The sequence below is a fragment of the Lycorma delicatula genome, chromosome 2 (genome assembly GCF_047948215.1).
Source record: "Lycorma delicatula isolate Av1 chromosome 2, ASM4794821v1, whole genome shotgun sequence".
In the NCBI taxonomy this organism is placed as follows: domain Eukaryota; kingdom Metazoa; phylum Arthropoda; class Insecta; order Hemiptera; family Fulgoridae; genus Lycorma; species Lycorma delicatula.
The window spans coordinates 177,382,064-177,405,211 of NC_134456.1; the positions used below are offsets into that span (position 1 = coordinate 177,382,064).

Genomic DNA, 23,148 nt, shown 5'->3' on the forward strand with positions numbered 1-23,148 from the left:
ATTTCGAAGTCGAGGATTCTAGATTCAAGTCCTAGTAAAGGCAGATACTTTTATACGGATTTGAATACTAGATTGTGGATACAGGTGATCTTTGGTGGTTGGGTTTCAATTAACCACACATTTCAGAACTGGTCGACCTGAGACTGTACATGACTACACTTCATTTACACTCATACATATCACCCTTATTCACCTTCTGAACTAATTCCTGACGGTGCTACCAAAGGTTAACAAGAAAAAAAGATATAAATACTTTTAATGAGTTGAAAAAAAAAATATTTGGTTCGCTGTAGTTGATAAACAAAAAATGTTTTATGGGGCATACAGATAAAATTTAATTGTTAAAGGTTGACTCATTAAAAAAAAATATTTTCTAATCGGAAGTAATAAATTTGCCGAATGTTCAATAAACATTAGTGATGGTTATGTAATAAGTTATGCGTCACGTGTAGAAAACAATAAATAAATAAAACAAACGCAAGCTAGGAGGATCCCCCACTGCAAGCTATGCATTAGAAAGATTGCTATGAATCGAATCGAATCGTAATTGAGAAAGATTTGGTTTCCCGTCGCCTATCAATTTCATTGTTAAGAATCGTAAAAAGAATCGGTTTCTCCTGCAAACCGATTCTCGATTCTTTCGTTCAGTATAAAGAATCTAATTGAAGGAACGATTCGTTCACGATTCTTCCCATTACTACAAGGAAATAGGTTGTGTCGTAGCACGGTCCTCGTCTGTACCGTACAGACTTCCGTCTGTAAGCGGCAGACTAAAAATGCGCAAGTGCAGCGCAATACACTTTAGGCCATTCGTCTGTCAGTGCGTTTCATCTTTCTACACTGTATATTGTATACATAAGTCGATTAGTATGTTTGTTTATACATTTTAGTTTTCTTTCTTTGTGTGTTTCAACTGTTGTTAATGTTTACTGTTATGTTATCATTTTTTCCATTTGTAATTTTGTCTGCTAATTTTTGTGTACTGTACTGAAATTTTTGTGAATTTTGAAGCCATGTCACATAAACGTAAGGATTTAAATTTATGTGAAAAACTAGAAGTTTTAAAAAAAATATAATAAACTATCTAAATGTAGTCAGTGAGAAGCTGAACGACTAGAACTTACTCAGACCTCACTTTCTCGTATTAAAAGCTGCAAATAATTGGAAGTTGCAGTCGCCCTAAAGGAGAGTGTTTACAGAAAGAGGAAATGTGATGGTAAGAATGAAAATATTGAACACGCTTTATTGAAGTAGTTTACTGTAGCAAGAACATTAAATATGCCAACAGTCGTGGAATCTTAATGGTAAAAAAAAAACAATTTGCAGAAAAATTTGATGGACATGCTTACAAACCAATGATACAGATGCTTACAAACAGATGATTGTTTACAAGAAATCATTCGGTGAAAAATTGGATGCTGATCAACCTGCTGCAGATGACTAAAGTAAGAACTGCATTCCCGAGACTTAAAAAATTTCAAACCTGATGATATCTGCAATTGCGATGAACTAGGGTTGTATTCAGAGCACTTCCTGATTTTCCATTACGTTTAAAAAATTAGCAACTCAGGTGATAAAAATCAAAAAGACGCCATAACAGTTCTTCTCGTTTGCAAAATGTGTGGAAGTGATAAAAAAGAACTCCTAGTTAGAAAAATCTAAAAATTTTGATGTTTCCTTGTCTGTAAACTAAAATTCAAACAAAAGTGCGTGGATGACGTCCGATTTGTTTTCTCCGTTTTTGATTAAATAAAATTCAAAATTGATCAATCAGCAAAAAAAATAATAACTTTGATTTTGGTACAGCTTATACATGAGCGAGGTATAATTTTAAAAGCATACAATTATTTTTTATACCACCGAATACAATGGCTTTAATAGAGCCCTTAGATCAGAAAATTGAAAAAACTCTGAAAGTTTTAGTAGAAAAAAGTTTGAGGAGGATATTAACTCAAGTGATAGATACAGCCGGACTTGAGATGGCTGCGAATGATAGCGAAAAAGATTACACATCTATATACTACTCATAGGTCATGCAAAGCTTGGAACAAATTAAAGATTGAAACCATTCAAAACAGTTGGTTTTATTGGATCCAATGATGTTGTGCCGATAAGTTCAATCGAAGATGTGAATGACGAAATTAATCAGTGAATCTGTATTGACGAGGAGATTCCTGTTTATACTCCTGTTACTGATGATGAAATTGTATCAGAAATTATCAATGAAGAACTGGAATAGAATGAGACTGAAGAAGCAGAGGATGTTCGGCCGCAAGTACTTTAATTACCCAGACGACCAGAACAGTTCCTTGATTTTTATCAAGTGGAAAATGATGCCTTGGATCACTACAAAAAAAAAAAATAAGCAGTTACATGGAATTATAGAACTGAAATTTGTGTAGTCTGTACGGAAGCTACAAATGTGTTTTTTCTTAACTCCCTGCATAAAACGTTGTTATAAATTTATATTTTACAATATTCTCCATTTTTTTTTTTTTTGTCTTTACTCATTTGACTGGTTTGATGCAGCTCTCCAAGATTCCCTATCTAGTGCTAGTCGTTTCATTTCAGTATACCCTCTACATCCTACATCCCTAACAATTTGTTTTACATATTCCAAACGTGGCCTGCCTACACAATTTTTTCCTTCTACCTGTCCTTCCAATATTAAAGCGACTATTCCAGGATGCCTTAGTATGTGGCCTATAAGTCTGTCTCTCCTTTTAACTATATTTTTCCAAATGCTTCTTTCTTCATCTATTTGCCGCAATACCTCTTCATTTGTCACTTTATCCACCCATCTGATTTTTAACATTCTCCTATAGCACCACATTTCAAAAGCTTCTAATCTTTTCTTCTCAGATACTCCGATTGTCCAAGTTTCACTTCCATATAAGCGACACTCCAAACATACATTTTCAAAAATCTTTTCCTGACATTTAAATTAATTTTTGATGTAAACAAATTATATTTCTTACTGAAGGCTCATTTAGCTTGTGCTATTCGGCATTTTATATCGCTCCTGATTCGTCCATCTTCAGTAATTCTACTTCCCAAATAACAAAATTCTTCTACTTCCATAATCTTTTCTCCTCCTATTTTCATATTCAGTGGTCCATCTTTGTTATTTCTACTACATTTCATTACTTTTGTTTTGTTCTTATTTATTTTCATGCGATAGTTCTTGCGTAGGACTTCATCTATGCCATTCATTGTTTCTTCTAAATCCTTTTTACTCTCGGCTAGAATTACTATATCATCAGCAAATCGTAGCATCTTTATCTTTTCACCTTGTACTGTTACTCCGAATCTAAATTGTTCTTTAACATCATTAACTGCTAGTTCCATGTAAAGATTAAAAAGTAACGGAGATAGGGAACATCCTTGTCGGATTCCCTTTCTTATTACGGCTTCTTTCTTATGTTCTTCAATTCTTACTGTTGCTATTTGGTTCCGGTACATGCTAGCAATTGTTCTTCTATCTCTGTATTTGAACCCTAATTTTTTTTAAAATGGTGAACATTTTATTCCAGTCTACGTTATCGAGTGCCTTTTCTAGGTCTATAAACGCCAAGTATGTTGGTTTGTTTTTCTTTAATCTTTCTTCTACTATTAATCTGAGGCCTAAAATTGCTTCCCTTGTCCCTATACTTTTCCTGAAACCAAATTGGTCTTCTCCTAACACTTCTTCCATTTTTTTTTTGTATTTCTACTGAATATTTTTATAATACAGTATTGTATTTAATAGAATTGACTAAAACAAAAACAAATTCTTTTTTTCAATATTAGACTAATTTGTTTTAATGCATCATGTTACCTAACTAGATACGTACCTCATACATAATAATCATTAAACTTCGTACATTATGTTTTACGACCTGTTTACGTAAATTAGGTTATGTTTGTTAACGTACAGGAAAATGAACTTCGACGCTCAAATGAATCAGACGCTTTATTGACTCGTTCTTGTTAATCACAAAAGCGATTCTCTAGTGTATGTAAAATCTAAAGGCGGGTCCTCCTGCAAGCTGCCTCCACTTACCCCCTCTACACTATAACCCATACTCCTCTAACTCCTATTACCCGGGATACGGAACGGTTGCTACAAACTTAAGACCTCCAAATGATATTGCTTGTATTTATTATTATTTATTCTACCGTATTCATTTATTTTTGCTATTATTTATTTATTCTACTGTATTAATTTATTTATTTATTTCAGCTACTATACAAATTATTTTGCATGAAATCATTTTATGTTTTACGTTTATAAATTATAGTACGAATTAACGTTTTAATTAATAAAATTAATTTTACGTTTATTATATAGTACGAACTTAATATTACTGTAGTATTCATAGTTTTTTTACTTATAAATTTAATAATGATTATAATTATAATACTTTTAGTCACGTTTCTTTGATACTTTAATTATTTATGTATTTTTTATACAATTTAATGTTTTTTATTTTGTAGTTTTGCAGGCCTACACAGCTCAATAGAATATTAGTTATTGATTCGTATGTACTATTTAGAAGTAATTTTCGTAAATAATTGCGCCACGTTAAATAAAATCAAACATTATAGCCTACGGTACAAATCATTGTAAATTAATGGATGTGACTTTTTGAATACACTATTTTGCTGGTGTAAGAAGTCGCTGAGTGATGTTAAAAGCAGTGGAGGGGATGCCACAGCGCACTACTGACCCGCCTTCAGATATTACATACACATATGTAATACAGTGGCATCTAGTGTATTTAATACAAGTTTTATTAATATCAATTACTTATACTTTAAATTTTATTTTATTTATCATTGACACTGTTTTATATATATATATATATATATATATGTTACACTTTTTTTATGAATTTTTAATTTGTATTTATACTAAACCTTTTTTGATCTCAAATAATAAAAAAACCCTCATTGTAAGTGGCACCTGTAACTAAAAAAGATGGTTTAATGTTGTTAAATTAAAACCTTATGATTGTTACTCCAAAAAATTGTGGTTAGTCTTGTAATTTTGTCATACATAATCAAACTGATCCTACAAAAATTAATTCACATAATTGTAAGTGATACTTTCTTAAAATTTGCTTCACATATTATTGTATTATATGAGTGAACATAGCCTTTGACTGTTTCTGTACAAAACTGCAATCTTAGTACAGTTAGTGAAGCAACAATGTTATAATTTCTTACAAAATTGATAGTATACAGAAAAAGACTCAGTACTAAACTTATTAATTATAAAAATTTGATTAATTATTTTAGGATAAATACTGTAGTCTGATAAGAATAATGTGGATTCATTTTACAATGATTTAGTGGACTACTGTATAGATTTATAGATTATGTAGACACATGTGTACTTGACTTTGTTATAAATTACAGTTTAAATTAAATACAGTTATATTCAACAAGATTGTGATTCCAATAGTGTACCTTGGTGTACACAAAACTTAACTATTGTTAATTGAAAATGATACACTATTTGGTAAAACCAAAGAAGAAAAAAATCCCAAAAATTTGTTTATGAGAAAATGTTATTGTTAACTTACTTTATAAATACAGTAAAACATAAACTTAAAAGTAATCGTGTTTGACTTAGAATAATTGTGAACTAATGTTTGGATTAAATAAATAACAAACAGCATACTTCTAAAAAAACCATTCACATACACTTCTTCATAAAAATCAAGGACATTCACCTACATTATCTCTAACAAGGACGTATCCAGAAGGGGATAGCTGGCCCCTTCAAAATGAGATTTTTTTAAAAATTTAAATAGATTTAAAAAAATTTTAAATTAAACAACATTTTTAAAGAAACGAATTACAAAATAGAAACACTCGTACCATCTTTTAGAACGTTTAACAACTATTTTTACACATAGGCACCATATTACTTGCGGCAATAAGAGTTTTCTAGAATAGTCTAGAAAATGCATCATTTCACGACACGATGGGAATATTTCAGAAGGTATTTACCAAGAATATAAGATCGTATGCATTTTTAGTGAGAGTCAGTATTTTTACACGAGTGTGTAGTGTGAAGTGCAGTTGCAATATTTTACATCTGTAAAGTTTGTTATTTCGTACTGGCCAACTGCCATCCTCTTTATTATAATGAATGGGCATTAGAAAATTTTTTAATAAGTAGCCTACTGTGACGTTTATTACATGCTTTTATTTAACTTGCAATATGTGTACCATAAATTTACATAAGCGCAACTCTTGCTTTAAAAGCATGTAACTTAAGATTTGTTATTCTTCATTATCTTTCTATGCTTGCAAGTGTTATGCGAGTAGGGATTCTTTTTTTTTTTGGAAGTCGAGAGTTCCAGCGTTCAAGTCCTAGAGAAATCAGTTATTTTTACACGTATTTGAATACTAGATCGTGGATACCGGTGTTCTTTGGTGGTTGGGTTTCAATTAATCACACATCTCAGGAATGGTCGAACTGAGACTGCACAAGACTACACTTCATTTACACTCATACACATCATCCTCATTCATCCTCTGAAGTATTATCTGAAAGGTAATTACCGGAGGCTAAACAGGAAACAGAATAAGAATAAGTAGGGATTCTTTTGGATCTTACATAAAAGAGCCTCGTATTTAGGTTTATAATTTTTGTTTCAGGTTCTTTTAAATAATCAATATTTTTGATGAGCAATTAAAAATAATTCATAACGTGGCCTAATTACCAATATTGCTTTTGCCGATTGCTCGATTTTTAATCAGTAAAATCGGCTCGTTTCCAGTTCATCTTGAATTCATCAGTAAAGAAAGGAGAAGATTTAACTGCGTTGTGACAAATTTATGATTATGATATAAAAATATCGGGTTTAAGGTCCCGAGCTCAAAAAAGTCTGTATGTCTGATAAATTTTTGGATTGATGATTCTTCGGTAAATTTTTAATGTTATAATGATAAGAGGCATATTTTTGAATTAAGCTCAACTATACCTAATTCAGTTAGTTTTATAGAGTTCAGTTAAACAGACTGCGTAAGAATGTATAGGCAGCCGATTCACAAGCATCTCCTGTAAATCCTGATGCATATAAAATAAACTACACGCTATTATATTTTATAAAAGTTGTACATATATTTTAAATTTAAATAAATTCAGACATGTTAAATGATCAATAATATTTCTTACTTTGTTCGAAATATTTGATTACCCATGAGTATTTTATTATTTAAAATTGTTGATTGTTACGTAGTTTCCTACTTTTTTTTTTAAGTTATGCATTTGTTAATTGTCCACTAACATTTTAGATTAAATTTCTGTGATAATAAAAAAATAATAAATTCAATTCAGTTTTCGTCATCTGATTGGGAGAAATCCGTAGTGTTGTCAGTTTTAAGAGATTTAACAAGAAGCTCAATTTTATTTTCTATAAACCAATAATTTGCTGAACCGATAATTTGGCTCAACAGTATCCGTTACATGTTTTAAGCAGTTTTTCCATACCTGCTAGCCTGTTTTATCGATGGCATTTAAGTATAAATCTTTAACATTAGATGTTTGAAAAGTACTATTTTCTGACGCTACGAATCTTTTAATTTGTTCCCAAATTAACTCAATTGGGTTGAATTTACAAAGATAGGGAGGTAATCGAAGCTCGTTTTATCTCTGGATCTTGCTAACTCATCAATTTTATACACATCAAAATTACCTTTAATGCGCGAAACCCGTTCAATAATTGGGCTTTATGTTCATCCTTTTCAAAAATCACTTTTGAACTACCACATTTTGATATTCTTTTTCCAAGGCACGACTGGAATTTTTTTCCTTTTTACATGAATGATAAAGGGGCGTTGTCTAAGAAAATAATTGAATTATATTCAGAAGAGGTAACAACACATCGCTAAACCGTTTCTCAAAAAAATTCTCAAGATTTCATCTTGTTATAATAGTCTCCTGCATATTTAGATTAAAAAATCCAGAGACCACCATTGACAAATCTGATATCACTGCCGCATTGTGAATCGGTCTGATACACGGGACGTGACTCAGCAGAATCATGACGAACTCACTCACACAAGCGCAACATTTGTTTGCATTAGCTTCACTATAAGCTAATTGAATACAGAATGGTATAGTCAAAATACCGTATAAAACTCAATTTTGACAAACATGTCAGTTAGAACCTTCCTTGTCAAACCAATGCAGCGAGATGCCACGTCCACATCAACGTTTGGTCAAATTATTTTTTTTTATTTTTGCAGTGAATTTAAAACAAAAAAAATACCTGCAGCAGCGATGAGGATGAGGACAAGAAAGTACTACTCTCTGTTTCAAACACTGCGACTGTGGGGGCCTTCTACGATTCAAACCGATATGCAACACATGAAAGTAAAATTTAAAACGACGGTTGTCATGAAGATGATATTGGAAAATTCATCGGTCTGGAGAGCATTACGCCGGTTGATAAGAAAAAATGTTTCTTTGAAAATGTCTGGGTACCTTCGAAGAACTACAATTTTGCGGCAGATGTCAAACACCTCCAGTGAAAATTCAATCACCAATGGCTGGATGCATATTCTCCATAGCTAGCTTATTCAAGGCGACTGAAAAGGTGCTTTCTGTAAATATTGTGTGTTGTTTCCACCGTCCTCCAGAATGATGAGAGGTGGTTGGGGTCTTTTTCCCATTATACCTTACACAAAGTACAAGAATTATTGCAAAGCACATGTACAGTGCCAGGGACGTCAGACTACAATGGAATCTCAATTATAATATTTATCAAAAGAATCTTCTTAAAAATTGTAACCTGCCAGTATTGTAGGTTTTCTATTAGAGTGGCATTGACAGTACTTCCATTTTTTCCTGCGTGCATGACGAGGTGTTATCAGAGTCCGGACACAAAGAAAAATTAACGATTAAAATTGACCTTAAAAATTGAAACGATGTAACGCCTGTGCTAAGTGCTAAATAAAACCAAAATTAAAGCGTAATTAAAAATCTAACATAAAACAATAAAATTGAAGAACGTCAAAAAGCAAAATCATATTACAATTTTAATCAAATATTTGAATCGAGATACACGCCCTTACGTAATCGTAAGACATTAGACATTGTTGACTAAGATATTTCGTATGTCAGCCATTCGTTTAAGCTTCCGACGCAATGCCACGTAAGACACGGTCCACAAGGATGTGGCGCACCTTTAGTTGACAGTCGCAGCGAATACAGATGGGTGCAACAAGGTTTTTGTGGCATACCACACTTATAGTTAAACCACTCATATGGATCAGACGTAAGAGCGATCGACTATGACGTTACTAACAGACTCTATCAGTATTAATCAGTCACTCAATTTTCTGATGTTCTTAGGGAAATCACTTGAACCTGTTGCTACCTTATTTATCAGGAAAGGTGACACCTTATGAAGGAGAGACCTGAGGAAAGATGAAACCTTACTGATTTCTCCGAAGAAGTGCAAGCAGTACAAATATAATGCTTGTATATTGTAGGCGGGACTTATTACCATTTAAATTATTATTTTCTTTGGTACTGTTATCCTTGTCAGACAAAGCTGAGCGAGGTCTTTTCATAAGACTGGTATTGATGGTTTTTTCAAATGCACCACCCACTATCATAAGGGTTTTCTGAGGACTTGTAATTTTGGTCCTATGAGTACCAGGGAAGTACAAGACTACCTCTGCAGAGCTCACCATATAGAGACTAGAGCTAAATACAACTAGATTAGCCCGAAGGACATCGTTGAGATTAACTATGTAGAGCTATTCACCCATCGGCACAATAGTTTCCACCTTGGGTTACAGTTGAATTTTGTAAGGTCCAACACCACCAAGTCTAAGCATAAGAACAAAATGTTTAAGATGTTGTTGTGTAAGGGTATATCTGTTGTAATTTTTGTAGTGTTTGTGGTGTGGTGTATGTGTATGGTTTAAAAGGTTCAGCTGCTCAGTGTGTAGTGGGAAGAAAAACTGCATAGGCTAGGGCTATGGGGATACCAACCCCCAAGGTCTTTAAGACTCCCTGTAGGGGGACAGCACTTACAAGGTAGAGGTCACTGTTTTTTAAAGCAAGTAACATTGACAATTCTGATAAATATATCCTATATTATGCATTTAATATTTGGTATTTTTAACACTCATCAGATTGATTACCAGGTGCTAATATCAACTTGCTTTATGAGTATGTTATTTTTTTTTTAGCCTGGTACTTAATACTATATAGATATTTGTGTATTTACATTCTTTTCTTGAGTAATAAGTATAAATCTGGCAAGTCTTTCAATAATAATTTTTTTGTTCTGTTATGCTAAACAACACAGAAACTTGAAACAGGAACATCAAAATTAACAAAGAAAACTGTTCTTTTAATTATTTATATTAAACATTAATTTCAATTTATACTTACTCTCTTCCTTCTAGAGCTGGGCAGATTGGTTTATCCATATTCAGTTCTAAATTGTTGCATGTCATACACAGAGTTTCAAATGTATTCCCATGAAATTCAACTACAGATGGGCTTCCTGCTTTTTGATGCAGTCCATCAATATTTATTGTAACCAATGTAACATTTCGTTTTAATTGTATCATTCTTTTCTGAAATTTAGCTATTGCAAAATGTGCCTGTAACAAACAAATAAATAATATGTAATTTTTTACCTATTTTTTCTTCTTATGTAAGTAACATCAGTTGTCCTCATGAGTAGTGTCATGAGTTGTTCTTGTAAGGTAGTTGCTGAGCAGATTTTTTTTAAAGTAATGTTTACTTGGTTACAAACACACCTCATTTAAGTAATAATATATTAGTTTCTTCTGTTGAATGCAACTGACTATCAAAAAAATTACAATAGAAATACAGTTAATATACATGAAAAAATTAATTAAAAAATTAAATCTAGATGATTTACTGGGATTTTTTTTTGTTTTTTGTTCACAAGATGTTTAATTTGTGACTATTCATTTGATAGTTTATATTATGCAAAAAAAAGTTGCGTCTAAATTTATTCAAACATTATGGATTGTAAAAACATTCTTTAAAACTTACAATGATACACTAAATGATCAAACACAGTTCAAATCTAACGGAATTTTAACCATATTCCAAGTGTCTCAGTGTGACTCAAAAATGTTACCAAGCTAATCCACATCCTGTCATTGAAGATAGCCACTAAATCAACTGAAATCAATATGAAGTGAGTTTTATAAACACTTTAGTTAATAAATTTGGTTCAGTTTGTTATTTAAAAAGCTGATAATTTTTAATCCTTAAAGATAAACTATTGGACAGACAGGTAGAAGGGAAAAATTGTGTAGGCAGGCCAGGTTTGGAGTATGTAAAACAAATTGTTGGGGATGTAGGATGTAGAGGGTATACTGAAATGAAACGACTAGCACTAGATAGGGAATCTTGGAGAGCTGCATCAAACCAGTCAAATGACTGAAGACAAAAAAAAAAAGAAGATAAACTCAATAAAGTATCTCTAGAATCTCTCCAGTTAGTGTTCACTCATTTCATCCACAATTTTTTGAGAGATTAGACTAACTTCTTCCAGGATTACAACAATCATTACTGACCAATGATTTTGCAGTTTTGGGAAATCCATTTTCCACTCTCAGAGTTGTTTAATGTACAAAAATACCCAACTAAACTATAAAAGTATAAACTGTTTGATAGCCCCCTGCTGGAATATGAATTGATTTTTTTTATTCATAACAATAAAGCTCTGGTACAATGTTCTTTTAGCATCATTTTTTCAAATTTAATGAGTAAATAAATAAAAATATTGTCATCTAATCATGCTGATCAGCTGATCATTGATGGTCTCTTATCAGTGTTGCAAAAATGAAGCTTGCTTCATTGTTGTGTAATATTCAATTTAGAGTGTTTCATTACTACTTTTATGAGAATTTATTGTGATCGGTTGGCTAATTGATTTTGTCTACCTTTACCACATTTGTAAATCAATTTTGTTTAGTGATAAGAGTTAGGTTGTCAATTGAAGTTTGTGAATTTTTCAATGCAACATTTAATAATTGTAACCCTATTTCAAAAGGTACAGACAAAAATCATCAAACGATTTGAAGAAACAGGGAGCATTAGGGGAAAACCAGAGAAGCCTAAATCTACAACAAATAATAACGAATTTTTAGAGATTATGCAAGAATTTATTGAGAATCCTCATTCCTCAGCCTGAACAACAGCACAAGAACATAACATTAGCTAAAAAGTTCAGTGATTCGAATATTAAAAAGTGAAAATTTCAAATCATTCAAAATTCATCCTGAGCAAGAACTTAAAGAAGATGACTATGATCAAAGACTTGAGTTTTGTAAAATTATGATGAACAATATTGGTGCAGATCATAATTTGTTATGTAACAGATTTAATGATGAGGCTACATTTTTTATAATGACAATGTAAATCGTCATAATTATTGATGCTGGAATGATATTAATCCACACTGGTGTTGTGAGGCACATACACAGTATCCAATCAAAGTACATGTGTGGGCAGCTATTGTTGGTAGAGGAATAATAGAGCCTATATTTACTGATGGAAGTTTAAAAATATGAGGCTTTGCTTCTCAACCAAATCATTCAAAACATTAAAAACCTTGTTGGTCCCATTTTCCAAAACATTTGTTTTCAGCAAGATGTTGCCTCTCCTCATTTCAATCTCAGGTACATAAAATTTAAAATGCATTTTTTCCTAAAAGATGAATTGGCTGAAGCGGGTCAAATAAAATGGCCAGCAAGATCACTCGACTTGTTACCTTGGATTACTTTCTATATGGCTACTTAAAAAGTATTGTCTGTCATAATAAACCCTAAGATATTGATCATTTACAAAATAGAATTTGAGAATTAGCATAAAATATCACTATGGAATCACTGAATCCTTTTACAACCAACTGGCACATTGTCAAATAACAGAAAGAAGGCATTTTGAACGTCTATTAAAATTAAATGTAAGTAAATAAACAAATATTGTGCTTAAGAAGTAGTTCTTTTTTTAAATAAATTTATTCAATAATATACATTTAATCAAATTATTAAAAATTTATTTATTTACAATAACAGTTCCTTCCTTCCTTCTTATCAACTCGTTGACTGCAAAACTTACCCTGGAGCAGACATTGATAGCGACCATAATTTGGTGATAATGAAATGTAGATTGGGGTTTAAAAACCTGAAGAAAAGGTGTCAGATGAATCGGTGGAATTTAGAGAAGCTTGAGGAAGAGGAGGTAAAGAAGATTTTTGAGGAGGACATCGCAAGAGGTCTGAGTAAAAAAGATAAGGTAGAAAATGTAGAAGAAGAATGGGAGAATGTTAAAAAGGAAATTCTTAAATCAGCAGAAGCAAACTTAGGCGGAATAAAGAGAACTGGTAGAAAACCTTGGGTTTCAGACGATATATTGCAGCTGATGGATGAACGTAGAAAATATAAGAATGCTAATGATGAAGAAAGTAAAAGGAACTATCGGCAATTAAGAAATGCTATAAATAGGAAGTGCAAACTGGCGAAAGAAGAGTGGATTAAAGAAAAGTGTTCAGAAGTGGAAAGAGAAATGAACATTGGTAAAATAGACGGAGCATACAGGAAAGTTAAGGAAAATTTTGGGGTACATAAATTAAAATGTAATAATGTGTTAAACAAAGATGGTACACCAATATATAATACGAAAGGTAAAGTCGATAGATGGGTGGAATATATTGAAGAGTTATACGGAGGAAATGAATTAGAAAATGGTGTTATAGAGGAAGAAGAGGAAGTTGAGGAGGATGAAATGGGAGAAACAATACTGAGATCTGAATTTAAGAGAGCATTAAAAGATTTAAATGGCAGAAAGGCTCCTGGAATAGACGGAATACCTGTAGAATTACTGCGCAGTGCAGGTGAGGAAGCGATTGATAGATTATACAAACTGGTGTGTAATATTTATGAAAATGGGGAATTTCCATCAGACTTCAAAAAAAGTGTTATAGTTATGATACCAAAGAAAGCAGGGGCAGATAAATGTGAAGAATACAGAACAATTAGTTTAACTAGTCATGCATCAAAAATCTTAACTAGAATTTTATACAGAAGAATTGAGAGGAGAGTGGAAGAAGTGTTAGGAGAAGACCAATTTGGTTTCAGGAAAAGTATAGGGACAAGGGAAGCAATTTTAGGCCTCAGATTAATAGTAGAAGGAAGATTAAAGAAAAACAAACCAACATACTTGGCGTTTATAGACCTAGAAAAGGCTTTCGATAACGTAGACTGGAATAAAATGTTCAGCATTTTAAAAAAATTAGGGTTCAAATTCAGAGATAGAAGAACAATCGCTAACATGTACAGGAACCAAACAGCAACAATAACAATTGAAGAACATAAGAAAGAAGCCCTAATAAGAAAGGGAGTCCGACAAGGATGTTCCCTATCGCCGTTACTTTTTAATCTTTACATGGAACTAGCAGTTAATGATGTTAAAGAACAATTTAGATTCGGAGTAACAGTACAAGGTGAAAAGATAAAGATGCTACGATTTGCTGATGATATAGTAATTCTAGCCGAGAGTAAAAAGGATTTAGAAGAAACAATGAACGGCATAGATGAAGTCCTACGCAAAAACTATTGCATGAAAATAAACAAGAACAAAACAAAAGTAATGAAATGTAATAGAAATAACAAAGATGGACCACTGAATGTGAAAATAGGAGGAGAAAAGATTATGGAGGTAGAAGAATTTTGTTATTTGGGAAGTAAAATTACTAAAGATGGACGAAGCAGGAGCGATATAAAATGCCGAATAGCACAAGCTAAACGAGCCTTCAGTAAGAAATATAATTTGTTTACATCAAAAATGAATTTAAATGTCAGGAAAAGATTTTTGAAAGTGTATGTTTGGAGTGTCGCTTTATATGGAAGTGAAACTTGGACAATCGGAGTATCTGAGAAGAAAAGATTAGAAGCTTTTGAAATGTGGTGCTATAGGAGAATGTTAAAAATCAGATGGGTGGATAAAGTGACAAATGAAGAGGTATTGCGGCAAATAGATGAAGAAAGTAGCATTTGGAAAAATATAGTTAAAAGAAGAAACAGACTTATAGGCCACATACTAAGGCATCCTGGAATAGTCGCTTTAATATTGGAAGGACAGGTAGAAGGGAAAAATTGTGTAGGCAGGCCACGTTTGGAGTATGTAAAACAAATTGTTGGGGATGTAGGATGTAGAGGGTATACTGAAATGAAACGACTAGCACTAGATAGGGAATCTTGGAGAGCTGCATCAAACCAGTCAAATGACTGAAGACAAAAAAAAAAAAAAAAAAACAGTTCCTTAAATAATAAATGTAATTTTTTCAAAATTCAAATTAATCCCGCTGCCATTTTGTGTACACATTTTGCACCAACATTTTGTTTATACCATTTTTAATTTTAAAGAGACCTTTAAAATGGTGTATCACACAAAGGGTGTTACCATTTAAGATATATGAGTTACAACCCTGGGCACCCCCCAAGAAGGGGTTGAAATTCTATTTCTCATCAAAAGGAAAGTAGTTGACCGATACCTAGAATCTTATTTATTTTTATTTTTATTGAAGTTAGATAACAAAATATCAGAGTTTCCTTATCTGATGCCATCAAATTGCGTAACATTTTAAGCTTCTGCAGATGTTGAAGAAAATTTTAGATGTAGCAGCTGTATTCATTCCCTTGCACTCTTAGCTTGTACTCATGTTTTTATTTAAAAATTGAATTGTCTATTAGTGGTAATTGTTCTGAATAACTTTTGAATCTGTGGACTGTAATGTAGATGTAATTAAACCAGTGATAGAATTCAATTATGAAAAGGCTTAGTTATCGACTTATTATATTTAATTTTGTAATGTATTTTAGGTTTCATACTGAACAAGCAGATAGGGAAGAGAGTAGAGTATTTCAAAACGCATAGCGATAGAATCATTGTAATAAGGATAAAATCATAACCTAAACCGACAACGATTGTTAACGTCTATATGCCTACAAGCGCCCATGATGATGATGAGGTAGAGTGTGTATACGAAGAGATTGATGAAGCAATTAAACACGTAAAAGAAGATGAAAATTTAATAATAGTTGGAGATTGGAATGCAAGCATTGGAAAAGACAAGGAAGGAAATATAGTGGGTGAATACGGGCTGGGCAAAAGGAATGAAAGAGGGGACCGACTTATAGAGTTTTACACTAAATATAATTTAGTAATTGCCAACACCCAATTTAAAAATCATAATAGAAAAATATACACTTGGAAAAAGCCAGGCGATACTGCAAGGTATCAGGTAGATTATATCATGGTTAAGCAAAGATTTAGAAATCAACTCGTTGACTGCAAAACTTACCCTGGAGCAGACATTGATAGCGATCATAATTTGGTGATAATGAAATGTAGATTGGGGTTTAAAAACCTGAAGAAAAGGTGTCAGATGAATCGGTGGAATTTAAAGAAGCTTGAGGAAGAGGAGGTAAAGGAAGATTTTTGAGGAGGACATCGCAAGAGGTCTGAGTAAAAAAGATAAGGTAGAAAATGTAGAAGAAGAATGGGAGGATGTTAAAAAGGAAATTCTTAAATCAGCAGAAGCAAACTTAGGCGGAATAAAGAGAACTGGTAGAAAACCTTGGGTTTCAGACGATATATTGCAGCTGATGGATGAACGTAGAAAATATAAGAATGCTAGTGATGAAGAAAGTAAAAGGAACTATCGGCAATTAAGAAATGCTATAAATAGGAAGTGCAAACTGGCGAAAGAAGAGTGGATTAAAGAAAAGTGTTCAGAAGTGGAAAGAGAAATGAACATTGGTAAAATAGATGGAGCATACAGGAAAGTTAAGGTAAATTTTGGCGTACATAAATTAAAATCTAATAATGTGTTAAACAAAGATGGTACACCAATACATAATACGAAAGGTAAAGTCGATAGATGGGTGGAATATATTGAAGAGTTATACGGAGGAAATGAATTAGAAAATGGTGTTATAGAAGAAGAAGAGGAAGTTGAGGAGGATGAAATGGGAGAAACAATACTGAGATCTGAATTTAAGAGAGGATTAAAAGATTTAAATGGCAGAAAGGCTCCTGGAATAGACGGAATACCTGTAGAATTACTGCGCAGTGCAGGTGAGGAAGCGATTGATAGATTATACAAACTGGTGTGTAATATTTATGAAAAAGGGGAATTTCCGTCAGACTTCAGAAAAAGTGTTATAGTCATGATACCAAAGAAAGCAGGGGCAGATAAATGTGAAGAATACAGAACAGTTAGTTTAACTAGTCATGCATCAAAAATCTTAACTAGAATTCTATACAGAAGAATTTAGAGGAGAGTGGAAGAAGTGTTAGGAGAAAACCAATTTGGTTTCAGGAAAAGTATAGGGACAAGAGAAGCAATTTTAGGCCTCAGATTAATAGTAGAAGGAAGATTAAGAAAAGCAAACCAACATACTTGGCGTTTATAGACCTAGAAAAGGCATTCGATAATGTAGACTGGAATAAAATGTTCAGCATTTTAAAAAAATTAGGGTTCAAATACAGAGATAGAAGAACAATTGCTAACATGTACAGGATCCAAACAGCAACAGTAACAATTGAAGAACATAAGAAAGAAGCCGTAATAAGAAAGGGAGTCCGACAAGGATGTTCCCTACCTCCGTTACTTTTTAATCTTTACATGGAACTAGCAGTTAATGATGTTAAAGAACAATTTAGATTCGGAGTAACAGTACAAGCTGATGATATAGTAATTCTAGCCAAGAGTAAAAAGGTTTTAGAAGAAACAATGAACGGCATAGATGAAGTCCTACGCAAGAACCATCGCATGAAAATAAACAAGAACAAAACAAAAGTAATGAAATGTAGTAGAAATAACAAAGATGGACCACTGAATGTGAAAATAGGAGGAGAAAAGATTATGGAAGTAGAAGAATTTTGTTATTTGGGAAGTAGAATTACTGAAGATGGACGAATCAGGAGCGATATAAAATGCCGAATAGCACAAGCTAAATGAGCTTTCAGTAAGAAATATAATTTGTTTACATCAAAAATTAATTTAAATGTCAGGAAAAGATTTTTGAAAGTGTATGTTTGGAGTGTCGCTTATATGGAAGTGAAACTTGGACAATCAGAGTATCTGAAAAGAAAAGATTAGAAGCTTTTGAAATGTGGTGCTATAGGAGAATGTTAAAAATCAGATGGGTGGATAAAGTGACAAATGAAGAGGTATTGTGGCAAATAGATGAAGAAAGAAGCATTTGGAAAAATATAGTTAAAAGAAAAGACAGACTTATAGGCCACATACTAAGGCATCCTGGAATAGTCGCTTTAATATTGGAAGGACAGGTAGAAGGAAAAAATTGTGTAGGCAGGCCACGTTTGGAATATGTAAAACAAATTGTTAGGGATGTAGGATGTAGAGGGTATACTGAAATGAAACGACTAGCACTAGATAGGGAATCTTGGAGAGCTGCTTCAAACCAGTCAAATGACTGAAGACAAAAAAAAAAAATGTATTTTAATTAGTTTCCAATCTCTGTAGCAGAGCTTCCTCTTTCACTTGGAAGAGTTCGGGTTCAAATCCTGATCAGCTGTTGCATTTTTGCATGTTGCAAAGCATTACACCACATTCTGACTTAGAAGATTCTTATGAGGAAGGACATTCTGCTGTAAAAAATCTATCATGACTAATTTCAGAAAAATTAACCAAAAAATATATAAAAAATTATTTTTTACATTGGTCATTTTAATTATTTTAAAGGAACATTGTATAGTTTTATTCAGTTCTTTGTTTAATGAAAGAATGATTTAGTTGGATTTAGCTAAGCATTTAATATTCTGTAAAAAAAAACTGTATGCATTTAGACTTTAAGATACACAGTACATTTATGAACATTTTTATACAAAAATGTTTGGTATTATTACAAATTGATTTTCTGATGACATTGTTTTATGATAAGCTTTAAAAAAGTACAATGTAAAGTTTTCTTAAAATTCAATCACTTTTGAGTTTAAGAAATCCCACTCTTCTTTTGAAGTAAATCTACATCTTCCAACACTAAAGATATTTTTGTCAAACTTTATTAAAATCCTTCTCCATAAAACACATTTTACCACACAAAAAAATTTTAAAGTTACAACTTAAAACTTTCTTTGTAAAGGTATACAGAAACAATCACACACACACACACAATATTTATGTCAATAAATAATAATGCTCTCTACCTTGTTTGGTTTTTTATCACGACAAAGTTCCCTGAAGTAATGAAAATATTCCCATACATTAGAGGTATTATTCTGAAATGCCTCCATTCTGCAGATGTCTTCTACTTTTTGTTTTCTCCACATCGTACCTGAATCATGTAAAGTTGGTATTCCTGATGGTTGAGACAGTCCTGCTCCTGTTATTATTAACACATGCTTTGCATCTTTAAGTAATGAGCGAAAATAATGCATATCACCTTTGTCACCTTCAATGAGGTAATTGATGTGCTAAAAATAAAAAAATTCACCACCTATTAATAACTTCTTTCTCATAAATATTACTTTAATTTAAATAATGATTTCTTGCAAATTTTCTGTTGATTTTCTTAGAATTTAATTTTAAATTATAATCATCACCATTGCCTATCTCCAACAGCAGAGTAATAGTGTCTCTGCCTTTCATCTGGAGGTTTTGGCTTAAGAGTCTCTATCAGACATCGCTTTTTTCACATGCTACAAAATTTATTTTCTATTATTATTATCAGTAGTAGTAGTAGTAGTAACTTATTGAGTATCAGCCTATTGTTACTAAATAAATAATCATTTTGATTTTTAAATTACATAGTAGTGACTAAATTGGTGATAGACATAAATAAATGCCAACAGACTGTGTTAATACGGTTTCATGTAAGTTACATAAATAAATTCAATAAAGATAGTTTTATTGTATGGATACAAATCCAGCATGTTTTACTTTGGTAATCTATGGGTTCATTAAATGATAATCTGTATTTATTGTCTGTAGGTTTGGTTGTAGCATTTTAGATCCTAATTCTTTCTTTGATGCTACTTGTAAATTCATCAATCTCTAGAATACAATCTATTGTCTCACACCTGACCAATCATTTTTGAAACTGACAATCAGAGTAATAATAGGTCATAATTTTTCTTAGAAGAGTCCAATGATATTTTAATTATTGAATTATGTAAGCCAACTCCAATTCTTGAAGCTAAGAGTTTATTCTTTATTTCTTAAAGTGAGTGATATAAGTAGTTATAAAAATACAAAATGTTCTATGTAAGTAGATTACAAAAATTAAATTAAAAGCTGTTTTGAATATTAGAAGATATTTAAGTGTTCAGAATGTTTACCATTCTTTTGTATACACACTTGAAATAATAAGAAAAGAAATTAGAAATGGGGAACTTGTAAGGCCAAATTGGTTGTACTATTTATTGTAAGTATTTTTTTTTTTGTTATGGTTTGTGTAGAGGTTATGATTTTGATTTCATGTTTTGGTGGTTTTTTATGGTTTTTTTTCATGTTTTTTAGTGATTCATCTAGTAGGTTTTTAATTCCTTATATTAGTATGTTATTAAGTAGACTTTAATCTAAGGATGCAAATAAGTGATGTCACATAAGATGTTGAACCAGATTTGTTTGAGGTGATATTTGTTTGAGATATTAATTAATTATGAATTTTGAGTTAATACAATTAATTGTATTTAATAAAAGTGAGTGTTTTATATTCAAACATGTCATTTTAATTTATATATTCTATGATTGTCATTATATAAAATGCTAGTTTCATCTGTTTGAGTGTGCTGGTGTTTGGTGAGAGAAAGTTTTGTTCTTTCAGTTGTAGTTATGGTTATCAAAAATGGATTTTGTATTGTTTTCTACATCAAAGAAGATTTGTATAATATTCTTTTGTATTAGGATATTGTAATGTTTGTCTTTGTCCAACAAACTGTATTCTAATAATAATTAAGTATTTATAAATTTATAAAAAATCTTGTAAATTTATTAATAACTATGTACAGTGTTGTTAACACTGACTTCATACTGATGTGATTTATTTAGATTATTTTTTCTTTTTTCTTTTTGGCATCCAGGTATTGCTTCAGAGGATGTGATGAAGTGACAATTTTTGTAGCATGTGACCCAGGACCTTCAAATGAAAGACTGCTACCACTCACACCATAGAGGCCGGTAATTATTTGTAATTTATCAGTTTTAGAAGTTTTCAGGGAAATTAAGGCTCATTTGTTGCATCCTTTCATTGTTAATTTTTATTATAAAAATAAAATTAAACAATAAGAAAACTGGTAATGAAAACTTATTTACAAAGAGTCCTGAAAAGGATTTTACTACCATTAGTTAATTATTCTATGTAAGAGTGAGTCAATGAGTGCGTTGCTGCATTCACTTGCATGCTAAAAGTATTAAGATGAATTCTTCTATGAGATCTCTATATTTCTAAAAGAAGATAGTCTAAGGTTGAGTGATTTACGGTGTTGTGAATGAGTGTGTCCATTATTTTTTGTTTTCTGTGTATTTTTAGGGTGCTACAACTTTAACTTGGTTGATCTTTATGATGATGAAATTTGGAAAATTTGTTTAATATGTTCATATAAAACTGTAAATTTGTTTTGTATTGTTTTTAAAATGTTTATGATTTTGAACAATTTTCACTGCTGACTGTTATGTATAAAATCTCAAAAAATTATGGAACATATTAAATATTCATTGTGTTTATTATCTTCAAACATTAATGTACCTCAAAACAGGTGAAATTAAAATTTCAGATTTACTATAATGATATTTTTGGGTCTTGGTGAAATCAGCAGACTGCATTTCCCGAAAACATATATTACAAAACCTTGAACATCTAGAAGTAGAACTTTAAAAATAAATGAATGTGAATGATGGTGAGAATTCCAGTAGCTAAAGCCGCATTTAAGTAAATCTGTTTCTATATTTTACCAATTTAGTATACAATTCCTTTATGGACATCCCCCTCCCGTTACTTTTTTCCCAAGGGGTTTTACTGTTTTATGTTGCAGATAACTATTTGGAATAAACATAGAACAATTATTTCATTATTTTTGTTTGTACTGAATCAGCTATACTTATTAAAATCTTAGCTGGTTATGATTGATTTTAAAAATCAGTTATTATTTTTAAAAGGTAAAAAGTTTTATTTTTGACATATCTTTATTCTTTTTTAATCACTCTTTTTACTACTAACACTTTTCTTTAGTGCAAATGTTAGTAATTAATATGATATGAAGAAGAATGTGCTTTTTTGTAATATTCAATTCAGTCATACATCTATAAACTATAAATTTCTTACTCTGTCCTATGACAGAGTAAGTTATGCTCTTACTGGTGAAATTTGTAGTCATATGAGTTTCATTTACTCAAACAAGTTCAGGTTAACCTAGGGACACTTTTTTGGAAACTATATAAATTGTATTCAAGTAAACAAAATATACATCTATCTAAGGACTCCTTTAGTAATTTTTACTAAATTAATTATAGTTTTTATATTAATAATACATACATCACTAAGTTTCCCATTTGTTGGCTTGTTTATATTCTTGCACACCATTAAAAACCAAAATGGCCAATTATTAAAACGGAAATACATTTTTTTAAGGAAAAGTTTCTTCTTTCATAATATAGTTTTTTTGGTTTATTTCTCTTCACTTATTACACTATAATAGTAGATTGTTATCAGTTATCAGATGACTGTTATCACATAATATAGAAAGAGTATTACTATTATATGATCATATATTAATTATTTTTATACTTATAAATTTTATATTGATAATAATAAATGAGTTATCTGTTAGTATATATCTTTTTATTGATGTTTAATTTCATAATCAGTTCCTTTTACTTAAACATTTGAATTCATTACTTTAAAAAAAGAATTAATAAACTGGATTGTGCATACTTTTATCAACAGTCTCATGTGATGCAAATTGCAGCTGAATTTTTATAACTAGTATGTAATTTACATTCTACACTTACATTGTTTTTTTTTTTTTTTTTTGTAAAATGAATGGGTTGGTAAAGGCTGCCATGTATTATAAAAGTTTTACAATAGCAAATAAATAGAAAATATAATAATCTTCCAGTA

General features: G+C 31.3%; 1 protein-coding gene across 1 annotated transcript in view; it reads right to left on the minus strand.

Moving 5' to 3' along the window:
• Positions 1-22,746, minus strand: part of LOC142319445 (NAD-dependent protein deacylase-like) — a 34,343-nt gene extending 11,597 nt beyond the window's left edge. Inside the window, exons 1-3 of the mRNA XM_075356739.1 lie at positions 22,564-22,746; positions 19,238-19,504; positions 10,406-10,620 (exon numbers count right to left, since the gene is read on the minus strand). Of these exons, the coding sequence (XP_075212854.1) occupies positions 10,406-10,620; positions 19,238-19,504; positions 22,564-22,650 (569 nt within the window). The 5' untranslated portion in view covers positions 22,651-22,746. The remainder of the gene's footprint in view (positions 1-10,405; positions 10,621-19,237; positions 19,505-22,563) is intronic.
• Positions 22,747-23,148: the final 402 nt, after the last annotated feature.